The sequence below is a fragment of the Dunckerocampus dactyliophorus genome, chromosome 15 (assembly GCF_027744805.1).
Source record: "Dunckerocampus dactyliophorus isolate RoL2022-P2 chromosome 15, RoL_Ddac_1.1, whole genome shotgun sequence".
Taxonomy (NCBI): Eukaryota; Metazoa; Chordata; class Actinopteri; order Syngnathiformes; family Syngnathidae; genus Dunckerocampus; species Dunckerocampus dactyliophorus.
In genome coordinates, this window is record NC_072833.1 from 20,582,562 (window position 1) to 20,598,288 (window position 15,727).

Consider the following 15,727-nt stretch of genomic DNA (forward strand, 5'->3'; position numbering starts at 1 on the left):
AGTTCATCTCATATAAAATGGAAGCAAAAACAAAAGTGTTGTGTTTATATTTTTGTTGAATGTAAATACATATAAATGATGAATGAAAGGAATAAATGAACATTAAAGGATACTTTTACCTTCATTGAAGGCGTGATTCTTGATGTGACTGAAAACAGAAAGGTGGTGTTGGTGTCTCTGGGAACAGTCATGTCTTCAAGGATGGTAAAAGTAAACTTAAAGGTAACTTAAATGTTATTTTATCCTTTTCATTCGTCATTCAAATGCATTTAGTATTGTTTTATGCATGTAGAACTATAATGGTAAATGGTAAGTGTTTGTGTTTTTGAGAGTCGACCGCTGATGACATCATAGACGGGCGACGTAACTTCCGGTTGCCATTTTGTTTTGCTAGCTACTACTTGTAGGACGCTATGGTGATATTGTGTATGTGGAAAAAGTTTGAGATCTTTCTTTGAGTTCATCTTATCAAAAATGGGAGCAAAAACAAAAGTGTTGCATTTATATTTTTGTTGAGTGTATTTGCATTTTTAATTATTTTTTGAATGTAAAACTTTAAACTATAAACTATATATGTTTTGGCTTAACATTTTTGTTTTTTTGGAAAAAAAGCTTTTTAAAAAAAAATTATCCGGTTAACGTCCATTTCGGTTAAAGTTAAAATGTAAGACGCTAAACAAGGTTCCACTGTGTTCCCTTTTATTACATCCAATTGTTTGATTACAAATAAAATCAATGGTGCAAAGTAAGTAACCAAAAGCAACTACTATTGGCTCTCATTCAAATCCTTTGACTTTATGTATTGATCCCATCACGCTAGTATTGATCCAATACTGATCCAATACCCTTGGTATCGATGCTATTGATCCGCCCCTCCTAGAAAACACACTAAATGAATAATTATATAGTAACTATAATAACGAGTTTGTTTTCTAAGGAGAAGGTGATATTAGCGTGGTTTGATGTCTGTTTTGCTGCAGAGTCTTGTTTGGTAATGGAAAGTTCTGGATTGTTAACTTTGATCCAAAATGACAGAACAGTGAACTTAGTGGACCAAATGAACTGAGCTGCAGCCTTAAAGTGCTCATGTCACCAAAAAACCTTGAAAGCAACAATAACAAAATGAAAGCACTCACTGAATATTTGTTTTTTGCCATACTGCTATGCTATCATCAGTGGTCAGTAAACAACTATAAAATACGAGTAAAATTAAGTTGAGATTTTCAAACGCCCCTCAGCGAGTTTTCTGAACCGCCTCCTCCTTAGCTGTGACGTCACGTGGAGGACGCTCCATGTCAACCAAACGCAACTGTGAACGCACAGCAATGCAAAGAAAGGGAAATATTCAAAACAGTAACACAAGAATAACATTCACTGATGTCGTGTTGTGATGAGTATCATATAACACACACAAAATCGGCCACAACAGGTATGTTGTTTGACTGGCAGTGATTGACACTCACAGATCTATGCAGACTGCAAGATACAAGACAAGTTTCGCCAGCCCTGAAATTTGGCATTAAAACCCATATAATTCAAAGATCCGTTGAATATATTTAGTCGTCCCTCAGTACATCGTGGTTTGATCACTCTATTGCAGATTCTTCAAAAAGTAATTAATAAATGATCACTGTTTTGTGGTTGAATATGGTCTCTTATCAGTAAATTTAAAAATGCATATTTAAGCAAATTGTACGTATTCATGGCCTAAATTAAGCATCTTCAATCATAAAAATGGCTAAATACAAGACAAATATAAGGCATTGAAAAGACGTGACATTAAGTGTAATACAGTATCCGTGACTTATTGTGTGCACCTTTAAGAAGCTGGGCCTGGGAAGTAATGTACTATGTGACGTCAGCTAGCTAGAGTTGACTGCTAGCTGAGTGCTAGCAGCAGGTCAGCAGTGTAGAGAGTGGCCAACAGCAGCCCCTGTATGAATGCTCACTGCATGTACTCTCTGCTTGTTAATAAAGCCATTGAGGTGCATCGTGAGTCTCTCCTCACTGTTTTCTCCAGTGGTCGCTAGGTGTCGGTAACGGCAGGCACTATGTCTAACATGGCTTATTTTCTATTATTCTGTCTACTATATTGGGTAATACAAGTATAATGGTGACTATAGGCGGTGTTATTTCATGTCTACAGGGCACTAGTAATGGTAAAAACATACATAAGGTCATAAACAGGTTTTCTATGATCTAACTACGAAAGTATTCCATTTATTAATTCCCAGCCATTCTTCAAAAGACAACCCCTTCAGTAACGGCCATTTTAGACGATTTTGACTGATCTTTCAAGGCACACAGAACATTGTGTTCTACATGGAACCGACCAAAAGAAGATTAGACTCCCGTCTTTCATCAGAGAAAGAACTTGGTTTCTACCTTTTTCTGTTCTTTAGTACTCAGCAGTAGAACATAGGTAAGTTTCAGGAAAATATCAGTTCCCAACAAAAAAAGGGAGAAAAACAGCTTTTTGTGAAAAGATACATTTCAAGCATAACTTCCACTTTGAGGCAAATATTTTTTGCTTTTGTGACAGCTCAAATATGTAAACACACAACATAAACAACACAAAAAAATGGGTTGTTTTACATCAAAATGGAAATTTATTTACCAATATAACACCATGAACTATTTACAGTTTTCACATTGGGAACTGAACTATGTGTGTGCACGCGTGTGCGTGTGAACGGGTGCATGCATTAAAATTTCCCTACAATGCGTAACATGCTGCACGCTACACTCCTCCACGCTCTGTCACTTCCTCCTTCCTGTCATAATTTTTCGTTCACATGATCTCTGCCGAGCTCTTATCAAATGTCCTTCTGCCACCTTGTGGTTATTTTTATGGCTTAAAATTGCTCTGAAGTGAAATCCATTTGTGGAGACTTGTGTCATCACCTCTTTTTGCCTCTCGCCCAAAAAAACTTAAAACTTAAATACGTTCTTGTTTGGTATTGAATGAGTTAATATTGAATCCCGTTTCACAGAAATAGAAATGTTGGTCGGTCTGGAACCAGTTAACTGTGATAAACAAGGCAAAAAATGTAGATTTACTTACAGCGACTTTGGTGTGCTTTTTCACAGTTGAACATCTTCTATGTTTATTTATTTCCATCTGTGTTCATGCTTGTGTTTTCCCCCGGTCTGGGTCGAGGAAAGATAGGCTGGATAGCTGATGGTAGAGCCACTCCCTGGTAATACACATTCGGTCCCAAACTTTCCTTTATCTGAGGCGCGGTATCAAAACAACTGTCCTCGAAATGTGCCAATGTGCGAATGGTGTCTTTTGGAAATGAGAACAGGCTCACTCCGTCTGCTCGCCTTCCAAAAAGCCTTCCACACAACAAACAGGCACAAGTTAAAAAAATATACTGTATAACAAACAACAATACCCAATGTATTCCAATGGCACTCCCGGGGGCGAGGGTTCTTAAAGTGACGTCACTTCCTCCTTCTTCACCTTTCAGAGAAAAAAAGGGTAACTATTTCAACATTTGAGCACACATCTAACATAGGAAATATGCCTTTCTGTTATTTTTTTTTTACTGTGAAAATAACAAAATGCAGGTGTTTTGCTGTCAAGAGCACTTTTTTTGGAATTCTGCCCATCATCCACAATCCTTATGTGAGACATACTGTATGTCTTTCTCTTTTCTGTGCCTTTTAAAGATATAAAAACACGTAAAACAGGTGGTCAGTAGTGCACATAATGGGATACATCTATACCGTCCAGAAAGACCGCGATTAAAACACCTCCAAAAACCTCCAACAAGGTTTTATGGTGTTATAATAATATACTAATGAGCTGGCTGTTTTTATATCTTTAAAACGCACAGAAAAGATGAGCAAAACTCCAAAAACAAGTGCAGTTTTCCTTAAAACTAAGGTATGTACCGACCCGTGATTATGGTGTGCCGTACACCCATACTCGTCTCGGCAAACATGCACACACCCTCCTCCAGGGAACAAATCAGAGCCGTAGGTGAAACCGAATCTCTTTTTTGTCATTGTCACCAAGGACAATTATGGCCGCTTTTTATCCCACCTCTGTCCACCATTGTCTGCCTCCCTTCATCATAGTCATGACAGCAGCACTGCATCACTTTGTCCTCAAACCGCAAATTTCTTCGTTTTATTACCAGGTTCAGGTTTATCAGGTATCCAGCTGTCACAGAGTCTGCTAGGGTTCTGTTCAAGACGCCCTCCCTAGAGGGAGTTTTGCCTTGCCTCCGTCGCCAACTTCTTACTGTCGTCAGTTTTCTTTAGCATGAGAGGAGCATAATTCTTGACCTGCTGGATATGTAATATGTATGCAATTGATATTATTGTTGTTCAGTATCAGGACGCGAAACCTGACTGATTCTGTCCGAGATGTTTAAGCTTGAAAATATCAAAGGTAAAGCTAGCAGGTATGAAAATTCAGGCAAGTAAGCCCTTTATGGGGAAAAAGCTTCACAAATTTCAACTCTGCTTACACTCCCAGAAATAATGTCAACATCATGCTATGCTAATGGGGCCTTCTTGTTGCAAATGTTAGCTTTTGCGCCATACGTCTTATTGTCTTCACGCACCCCATTCTTACCTGCTGATTTCATATTATATCACCACAGTCGACATTAGCACCGGCTGTTTAGTTGAACGCTATCCAAACATTTGTGCTCAGATTTAAAGTTTGTTTTGTCAACACTTGTAAGAGTGCCGTGATTTATCAGAGTGGTTGATGCTCAAGCGGAGGTGGCGTGTTTACTTGTAAGGCCACTAATCCATGGATAGTAGCAACATTTACACTTTTTTATTTAATGAGTACACACTGGTTCCAAGGAGGGTTCGTGCAAAACAGCCAAACACAGATGCTTATACTTTGTGACTTTGTGTGAATGCATTAGAGGCTTTAAATCTATTCAATTGCGGTTGATTGTGTAATGATCATATTATACATTTCCGAGAGGGTAATCAGGCTCCCTCCTAGTCTGAGGAGGTCTAAACTTGGACAGCAAACAGTGAAGGGGTTCACTTTAAAAGTCCCCTATTAAGCATATTTAACTTTTTATTGATCTTCTAACAGTAATATGCTTCCCTAGAGCTTGTTTATGAGCCCCAAATGTGAGAAAAATCTATCATCACCCTTACTTGTTTGCTCCACTTCTGAGGTAGGAAGCGCACAAACGGTGGCTTTTGACGTTTGTAAAAAAGCAGGCTTCACTTCACATCTTAAAGTACAGTAAGTAGTCTGACGACTATCTCTAACTTTGATCATTTTGTTTTACTTACTTTACAGCGAATAGGCTAACCTAGCATGATGTTGCTGTTAGACTGTAACGTTAGCACTGTAGCTCACATCGCTGTGCAAGTGTTGCTAATGTTTGTGTCGTCTTGTCCCACTCCTTAATGTTACATTTTTGTATGTGATATCCCATTATAACCACATGTTTTTGATTAATTCAAAAGTGAAAACAATCACATATATATGTTTTTATTAGACTTTTATGAGAGGGACCATTTCAGGATCTATGCGGTACAGTGTCTGTTGTGTCGGACAAGTGCAGGGTTATAGTGTATGTGTAAAAACAAGGGCTGTCAAATGAAATACATTTTCAATCAGATTAACCATGGTTTTCAAATGAATTAATCATGATTAATCACCATTTGCAACTATGTATGAAATATGCCTATATTTTACAGTGTTGTATTGAAAGAAAGATGAATGACAGGATTAGAATATATTTATATGTATTAACAGCTCCAAATTAACTGAACATTTAAATCAAGGTAAAAGATAGCACATACTGTATGTCTGAAAATCTATTTACCTTTTAACACTTTTTAAAAAATAATAGCAGAACATTTGAATCAAATGACACCATGTCATTTAAAGTTGAATTCACATGTTTTGGGTGTATTTTCTGGGATTTCCGACCATACGTAAATGCAGAAAATTGTACTTCTGCATTAAGTTACAAAGTGAGTGATAAGAATAACCACTTGTTGTCTTTCTTTGTCTTTCTGTTTATTTAGACCACACATATGTGATAAAGACATTGTTGTGGATGTGTCTGTGTGTCCGGGAATGCGTCTTGCGGTTATCTAGTGACAATGAGGAAGTGTTGTTCCGATGACGAAGGGACTAGAGACGTGTTTGTGAGTTGAAGATGCATATGTGGTGATGGAATTGCACTGCTGTTGATGTGTTCAGGTCAGCATAAAGTTGCAAAAGAGCATCAGACTCTGTGTGACTCTGTAGCGTCCCCACGCTACACTGTGCCCCTGTCTGTCGTCATAACAGAGAGGCGTGGCTTCCCATGATGCGTAGGCGTTAATTAGGCAAAAAAATGTAACGTAATTAATTAAATAAGTTGCTTACCACCATTAACACTCTATTTTTGACAGCATCAGTAAAAACGGGATGAAGTGCACAATAGCGGGTCTTGGGGCCACACACAGTTTATTAGCACAAAATGGTGTGCCCTCAGTAGGGCTTCCCAAAAGCACTTTAACCTGTCTAAATTCCAGCATCAAGGCTAGATTTTGGACAGCATAGTTCCAATACATGAAAAAAAATACTATATATATTTCTATAAATTGTCCAACAAGTACAACATCCGTGCAGTGCAGTATCATCTCATTATGTAGACTGACTGGGCAAGAGGATACACTACATCAACTCGCACTGGTGCTATTTGTGGAAGCATGCTACTGTTTACAGCTGCATGCCCATTCTCGCTTGGCTTCACTTTGGGCTCAGAAAACAAGGCCAAATTGGCAAAATTCCACCTCTTCTCTTTAATTATCCTCCTGAAGGACTACTAGGTGGAGTGGAGAAAAGTGAGCCTAATCCCGTCTAATAGCCTTGTTTCGTCATGGCTGTGGAATCCCCAAGAGAAAAAAAAGAAGAGGCATGAATATCATGTGCAAAGGTAATTCTTCATGCATAGCTCTTACTAGGTTGAGTCGGTGAGTGCAGCAAGGGAACAAAGTGAAACAGCAATTTGCGATTTGGGTGGCCTAATTCCTGGAACACTAATGCATGTGTGCTGGCGTATGGAATAAACAGTCGACGAGGAACGATGGCCAAACACAGCTGGTTTGTCTCCTGCCGTAGACATGGAGAGGAAGCGTACGATGGAAGAGGAAGGGAGGGGAAGTATGGAAGATAGGGGAGACGAGAGGCAGGCCCCTTTCTTGGCTTTATTTGCTTAAGATGGCATTCATTTCATTGAGTAGTGTCATTGTGGGGCATTTATTTTAGCATCACCTGTGAATCAAAAGCATCTTCTTCCATCTTCCTCCTCCAGAGGCCTCCTCATGTATGATGTATACATGCCTTCTCCATCCCAATCCCGACCTATGCACTTTCTGAGTGAGCCACACACTCTACACCAGGGGTCTCAAACTCAATTTCACTGGGGGCCAGTGGAGGGTGAGGCTGGGCCACATCAAGTATTGGGAGCAGGGCTGGGAATCTCAGGGTACCTCACGATGCGATGCGATTCACAATACATCCATGTGATAACACCACTGTTAGTTCAGTGTTGGTGTTTACTTGCCCCTGTAAGTATGTAAGTAACACTGAGCTTGCCCGGATGTTGCGGGCTACAGTTACACTACTCTTTGATGTCCAGTCGCGGGCCGCAAGATACGATTTGGTGGGCTGCAAATGGCCCGCGGGCCGTGAGTTTGAGACCCCTGCTCTACACTGAGGAATTCTTTATCTAAAAACACTCCTGTCCCATCATGCTACCTACTCTGCGTCGTATAGGTCCATGTCTGCCTACGTGATGTTTTGGGTAGACTCGCCCTAGATAACATCTACAGTACCTATAGGAATGATGGGGCAAGCCCAGACGGGGAAGATGTACGTTTGGACAGTAGAGCAAACACTGATTGGGCAACGTTAAAGACGGGATCATGCCAACATGACATAGTGAATGTGGATTCCATGCAGGATATTATTTTTTTTTATTCATTTCATGTATTTTTCTTTCTCAAAAATAATTTTCTGTCATGCTCCACATGGCAGCTTGTACTTCTGGGTTTGGTTTCCCTTGTTTGTTTGTCATTTCCTGTATAATGCTCATATTTCGTGTCTTTTGTTTCCTGTTTTTTGCACCATAAGCATTCTTTTGTCCATGCTATGAGCGTACCTGGTGCTGATAGATAGGTAGATCAGTCACTATTTAGTTCAGCTTGCAGTTTGAGTTGTTTGCTGGATCATTGAGTGTTTGTTTCGAGTTGGTTTGTTCGAGTTCATACCATCCTATGCTTTTGATTTTCTTTGGACTTTGTATTTTTTGTCACTCCTGTGTTTGAGCCATTCTGCTCCTTCAGAGCTTCCACCTTTTCTCCCTAATGGAAGACTTTTTACCTGCACTTACCCCTGTCTCTGTGTCTTGGGGTAAAACTACAAAACATTATTGCAAACCGTGCCGCACGGTGGCTGAGTGGTTAGCATGTTGGCCACACAGTCAGGAGATCGGGAAGACCTGGGTTTGAATTTCGGCCTGTGCATGTCTGTGTGGAGTTTGCATGTTCTCCCCGTGCGTGCGTGGGTTTTCTCCGGGTACTCCGGTTTCCTCCCACATTCCAAAAACATGCATGTTAGGTTAATTGGCAACTCTAAATTGTCCATAGGTATGAATGTGAGTGTGAATGGTTGTTTGTCTATATGTGCCCTGCCATTGGCTGGCGACCAGTCCAGGGTGTACCCCACCTCTCGCCCGAAGTTAGCTGGGATAGGCTCCAGCATACCCCTGCAACCCTAATTAGGATAGGCGGCATAGAAAATGGATGGATTATTGCAAACCATGACATTTTCAACTCTCTCATTATTAAATTATTGTATTGTAGCCTTTAATGACTGTATGTTTTATTTTGTTTTTTTGACATTATCTGTTATCACTAATGGCATTTTTTCTTGTTAATACTTTTTTTTATATTAGTATTTTTGTTGTATGTTGTCTTTTTATTAACAGCTGCCTTTTTTTTGTTGAACTGAATTTAATTGAACAAAAGGAACCACATTCACTTAGGTGGGTGTTCAAATTGGTCCACGTGGCGATGGTGTTTAATACTGTATATTCTGAACTATAACATAATATGTGTACAGGGTTACCCCAAAGTCAGGCTCCATAGGCACAATGCATAATTATCTAAAAACTAAAATGTAAAAATGGTAATTTAATATACTGAATAGCATCAATAAATATGAATTCATTTTCTTTTTTTAGTGAACTGTATTTGCATATATTTGTATTTATATTTTTAAATGTCTGTGATTGGCTGGCGACCAGTCCAGGGTGTAACCAGTCCAGGGTGTACCCCGCCTCTAGCCCGAAGTCAGCTGTGATAGGCTCCGGCATACCACCACGACCCTAATGAGCATAAGCGGCATAGAACACGGATGGATGGATATTTTTAAATGTTTATAATTATTTAATGTATTTTTTAATGTACCGTATTAATTCAATTCATTATTTTGTGTAATGTTTGCAAATTATTTGGGTATATCCAGACTTTAGAGACACGCTATAGAATATACAGTAGATCAGGGGTCACCAATGTTTTTCCTTGTGAGAGCTACTTTTACAAATTGAAAATGGCCAAGAGCTACTCATTTTTGTAACATTTATTTTCAGAGCTTATTTTAAACCCAAACAAAGCGAATATGCTTGTTTTACCAGAACATTAACAAAATGCTGGTGTCCACAACTCACATTCTGTATTTCAGAATGCATTTCTTTCTCCTGTTCTTTCATTATTAACTGAAAAACCACTGAAAACCAACATGGTGCCCGCACCCCTGATATAAATGAATAAAAATACATTTAAAGATGATACTATGATACTGCATATATTCATTTTTGTATTTATTTTGATCAGTATTGAAGTATTTAATAGTTATTAATGAAGCTAGTGTGTGTGTTTTTTTATTTTATGTATTCATGCTATGGTATGTAGTTTTCATAACCTGTGCAGGCACATGTGCATCTATTTAGCACTCGGGTACTTCTTCACCCTGAACATTGCACACCGTCTATTGTGTTCACCCTGGGGGCGCTGCAGGGCTCAGCATCTGTTTGTCTGGGTGTGGACGGATCAGTGTCCAGTGCACATCTCCAACAACCCCTCAGGCCGAGGCTGGATTATGTCCCACAACAATGAATGAATATGAAACAGACACATCTGGTTAAGACAGTCCATGGGAATTAAATGATAAGACATAAAAAAAAAGTCAGGACGTGATGTGCTTTAATTCAGTAACATTTGTGTGCTGCGTCCGTTCCCATGCTCACCCTCTCGGCCTCCTTCTGTCATGGTGATTAGAGGAGTCCAGGAGATCAGAGACCTGCACCGCTGACCTTTCCCCTCCTTTTCTCTGTCTCCTTATTCTCTGTGCCAAACTTTATCCTCTCCCCTCCATCACCACAGTAATCTTTGGGCGTGTAACTGATGCTGATGCCCCGAGGTGGTGAAAAACATACGTACCAACCTTGTTCTCCTTCTTCATATGCTTTTGTATGTGTGTTTCTTCTCCTCCTGACCCGCTGTGCACAAATTTGTCCAAGCATGCACGTCTACTGTATTTCCTGTGTTATTTTTCTGACAAATACACCACATGGTGGCACTCTTATTAAACACCAAAGTTTGACCCTCTCGTAAGCGGGATTGACTTGAAATTTCTCACACAATTTAGGGTGTTAAGCTGAATAAGCAACAAATCTGCTTCAGACCTTTTGGGGACTGACAAGCAGGATTGTTAGAAAAACATCAAAACATAGTTGAGGGGACTTAACCACTAATTGCCCATAAGTCATTGACCATTTTGTCCAATGATTCTTTGCAGATACCTGTCTGACATGTACTGTATGCTCACACAAAGCATACAGTACACCATGAAATGACACCATGTCATTTAAAGTTGAATTCACATGTTTTGGGTGTATTTTCTGGGATTTCCGACCATACATAAATGCAGAAAATTGTACAGCACATGAGAGCACGACCCACCTTGGGTACCACAAATGTTATTTACAGTCCTGAACAAATTAGGACATAAATAGCCTTACAGTATAGGGTAACACAGCTTAATTTTTTTTTTTTTTATTTTGTTGCTCTCTGGATTAGTGAAATATCTAATTTCAAATCTAATTTAAATGTTGTTACATTTAAAAATATATATATTTCTTTAATATTTAATGTTCTCACCCCACTCACATTAGAGCTAAAATGTAAATATGTATAGTGGTGTCAAAATAAAGCATCAATTGCAATTAATTAATTAATTACATATTTAGTATATTTTTTTTATCTCTAACTTTACTATTTTAGTATTCAAGTTGCCTTTTTATAAAATGTGTTTTTATGCGTTGGGCTTCTTGTGCTTGAGTTGTTGCGGGTGGGGACTGTCATCGTGTTTGAACTTGTTTATTATCTGAAGTTGGGAGGGCAAGGTGAGGAGCGGTGAGTAGCAGAGAGGAGAGACGAAAATGGAAGAGCATGTGAGAGTTGGTGGTCCAATGATTGGGAAATTTTCATTTCAAAAACACCCCAACGGCACCATTGATAAAGGTAGAGTTATATGCTTTCCTTGTAAGAAGGAGTTTGCTTACCACCAAAGGAGCTCAGGTTTAGTCTACCACATCAACGCAAAGCACTCAGTTTCATGTGCAGGCACAGTTAACGTTACCGGTGAAGACTTTAGCAATTCATTGAGTCATAGCAAAGTCTTTGCCAAACTAAACTCAAGGAGAACACCTTGTGTATGAGCAAGTCTGCAACCAACAGGCTGACGAACGTTGTTGCAAAGTGGACAGCAATGTAGTGAATAGTGGAAGACGATTGGTTAACAGAGGTTTTGCAAACTGCGCACAATGACTCATCATGCAAGCTACCGTGCAGGACTACAGTGACGACCAAAATGAGCAAGTATTGCTAAGAAAAGTGTTCTTACTGTTTTTTGATGTGTGAACTTCAGCGCTTTAGATGAACCTGATGTTTTATTTTATTTTTATTTTCTAATTGACAAAAGAACATAGCAATATTCCCCACCTGGTGGGCGAAACTAAAGGTTGAAGGCAGCACTTGGGACTAGTCTGAAATCCAGCGCAATGTAAATGGCTAGGACTGCATCTCTTCAAGTCTGTCAAAAACAATAAATAACTTTATAAAGCCACTTTTTTTTTCCGACAGTATAGCAATATTTTGATCTGCCACAATAATGTGATGACTTTAAATGAAAATACCTCAAAGTCAGAGCTTTTCTCTGTAATTTTTAGGTGACATTAAAAAAGAGATTCATTAGATCAGTTTATTACAGATCATAATTAATTGATCTCTCCATTTTTTTTAATCCCTTGACAACACTAAATATTTCCTTGCTGTCTTTCCCAGGCCCTGTTTTAATGAGGTCAGCTTGTCGAGACCAGCTCATGATCAATTGTAGGGGTAGAGGTGTTTGACCCTGCTTGTTATAAAGAATCAAAACGCCCCTCTACTTCATCACTTTTCATTTTCTCATAACCTACATCAGAATACCCTCCACTGGCCTCCATCACCCTTTCATCCCCTAATCGTGCTGAAATGTGCCCCCTGACCTCCCATTGACCCCAAAACGCCGCTCAGTCGTACATGCATGTAGTTTTCATTGTTGACCCAATAAGATGGTCCCATTTAGATGTTGTCGTCGATCTAGTCTCCTCATGTGGTCTAGCCTCCCAGCATGTGGTCTGTATGAGCTTATGTCAGTCATACGTCGGCTTATAAAAGCCTTCTTTAAGTCTCCTATCAAGTTTGAAAGCGCTGTCTGATGTTTGCCAGCTATCTCAGGAATGCCACCCTCAGCCCAAGAGGTTAATCTGCAGTTCACACCAAGTTTAGAAGATGCAAAGTCATGTGTGTTAAGCCAGAAAAACTTGAACGTATATTACATTTTTGTTATTACACTTCAATCAATGAGTAAGTGTTGACAAAAGGAGGTCAACTTCACGGTCAGCTTGTTATCAAAGAAGCTTAAAGTCCTCCCTTTTCTCTGCAGGGGGCCAACCTCGACGAGCTGTGTTCCGGTCTGGACTGCAGCGGAGGATGCAGGTGCAACCCGGAAAAGGGCTCCAGGGTGAGTGTTCAGCATGCCGCCATCTTGGCTCTCATTGCATCCATGTCTGTGTCTCAATTTGCGCACCTCCGTATTCACACATCTTTTGAGTGCATAATTGCGTTCACACTGAGAAGTACAGTAAAAGGCAGTGCACTGTCTTTACCCGGATGTTGCACTCAAAACAACACAAATGGCGAGCGTGCAGCGCTGCACCTCTGGTCATTATCAAAAATTTTAAAAAAGATAACATAAAACAAATATTAATATTTGTCCATTGAAGTGAATTGTAAATGTATTTTCTGTATGAGTCCAATCATTTTGAACATTGTGTTAAGTGAAAATCATTGAATTTGCACATTTGATCAAGTGAAGCTGCCAATGTGCCTCCCTACCGTCACGCTGCACACTGAGTTGGATCATGTCGCCAATAATATAATGTTGCAGAAACATTTATTATACACCACGACTTCCTACAGCCCGTGTCATGTCTTTAATGTAAGTGTGACGTCATTATTCTTGCTTATCGGATGATACAATACATAGAAATGTCATACTGCATCCTGAAAGGGTCAGCTGTGCGTGAGGTGGAAGGTTCTTGTCACTGCCGTTCTTCAGTCGTCAATTTGGGGACAGCACTACGCTGTTAAAATTTGTGCACTCAGGAAGTAAGCACACAGTGTACACAGTATACTCCTTGAAGTGTACTGATGTACGTATTCAATTTCCACACTTCCATATTTACACTTCGCATTTTGAGTGCATAAGTGAACGTACTAGCCATTTGTTTGCTAGCTTGTGTTGCCGCCCGTGTCCAAACAACAATTACTGTCTGACACACAAGCCTGCACTTACTGGCCTCCTACTGTACTCCACTTGTGGCAAATAACACAGCAACTGACAGCCATTTACTTCAGCTTAAATGATACAATTTAAGCTTTAACTGTTATTATCGGGCAACGCAAAGGTGCTCATTTGGCGATTTTACTTTTGGCACTTTGCTGACCTTCAATTCTAGTGAGATAACCTTGAATTTAAAGGGTGCAAAGCAGCTTTTGTTGGTTGTTTTTAGGGTGATTTACATGTGGTGAGGCACTGACACTCCTTTGGGGTTTTTATGTTAATACAGGATATTCATTCAGGATAACAAGAAAAATAAGAGAATGATTCACTTTGGTTAAAAAAAATGTTTTCAAATACTTTTTAGCTCTATTTGTTTATTTTTTTTAATTAACTGAAAAACATTTAATGGTCTAACCTTTTGTTTGTATATGAAGTACATGCACCCTATCCTTCTCCAGGAAACGCTCTGATGCTTTGTAATAAAAGTCTGATCACCTACTGGTGAGTTTGGATATACAGTCTTGGAAAAAATGATTAGATCACCCTTGTTTCTTCAGTTTATTGATCCATTTAATGCCTGATACAACTTAAGGTACCTTTTGTTTGGACAAATATAACAATGACAACAAAAGTAGCTCATAAGAGTTAAATTGTTTGGCAGTACAATGCTACAGCTATTCATGTAAGAACGTAAGTGATTTTTGTTATTAAAGCCATGGAAGTTGCTAGATATGAATAAATTCAACTTTTATGAGCTATATTTGTTATCATTACATTTGTCCAAACAAATGTACCTTCAGTTGTACCAGGCATTAAATGGATCAATAAACTGAAGAAACAAGAGAGTCTAATATTTTTTTCAATGACCATCATGGCAGTCAAATTCATTCATTCATTCAGCAGTGCATTAAATATCTTGCATTTGACTTGTTTGTAAATCTATAGCCGGCTCTGCTGTTTGTGCATTTCAATAAATAAAAAAAAAAACACTGCCTTTTCCTCTCTATGGAAGGATGGCAGTGACAAGCACCCTTTAGCTCATGCGCGCCCCCACTTCAAGTGCCCAAGGACCACTACAAGTACTTGGGAGTCCACATGAACTGCAGATTGGACTGGAGGGACAACAGCAATGCTGTCTACAAGAAGGGCATGAGCAGACTCTGCTTCCTGAGGAAGATTAGGTCCTTCAATGTGTGCAGCAAGCTGCTGGAGATATTATACCAGTCTGTGGTTGCCAGTGCCCTGTACTTTGCTGTGGTTTGTGGGGGGAGCAGCACCAGCAAAAAGGACCTGAACCGGATGGACAAACTGATCCGGAAAGCCGAACAAGTTATCGGCATTCAGTTGGAGGTGTTTGGAACAGTGAGACACAGGAAGACAGTGGACAAACTGCTCTCCATCATGGACAACCTCACCCACCCACTCCATCCGACAATAGAGGGGCAGCGGAGCACATTCTCCAACAGACTCCTCCAGTTCCGTTCCCACAGTGAACGCTACAGGACTTAATTTCATTCATTCCACCCGCCATGCAGCTCTACAATACCTCACCTGTCTGTAAAAGATAAATCACAGCATTATTGCACTATACCGTCTGTCCTCCCCTGTATAATGTGTAAATTTACTTGTATTTATTTGTAAATATTCTTATAATCTTTTTATTTTATCATATATTATATATGATATCTCTTTCTTCTGCAATTGAGCTACTTAAGTCTAAGTCTAAGTCCTCTCTATGGAAGGATGGCAGTGACAAGCACCTTAAAGCTCACTCACGCTCCCACCCCTTCA

At 39.5% G+C, this 15,727-nt stretch overlaps 1 protein-coding gene across 4 annotated transcripts in view; it reads left to right on the forward strand.

Moving 5' to 3' along the window:
- The window catches only part of col4a6 (collagen, type IV, alpha 6), a 95,265-nt gene that overhangs the window by 31,664 nt on the left and 47,874 nt on the right, over nucleotides 1-15,727 (forward strand). For all 4 annotated transcript variants that reach the window (XM_054753195.1, XM_054753196.1, XM_054753197.1 and 1 more), the window contains one exon: nucleotides 13,037-13,114. In XM_054753195.1, coding sequence (XP_054609170.1) covers nucleotides 13,037-13,114 — 78 coding nt within the window. The remainder of the gene's footprint in view (nucleotides 1-13,036; nucleotides 13,115-15,727) is intronic.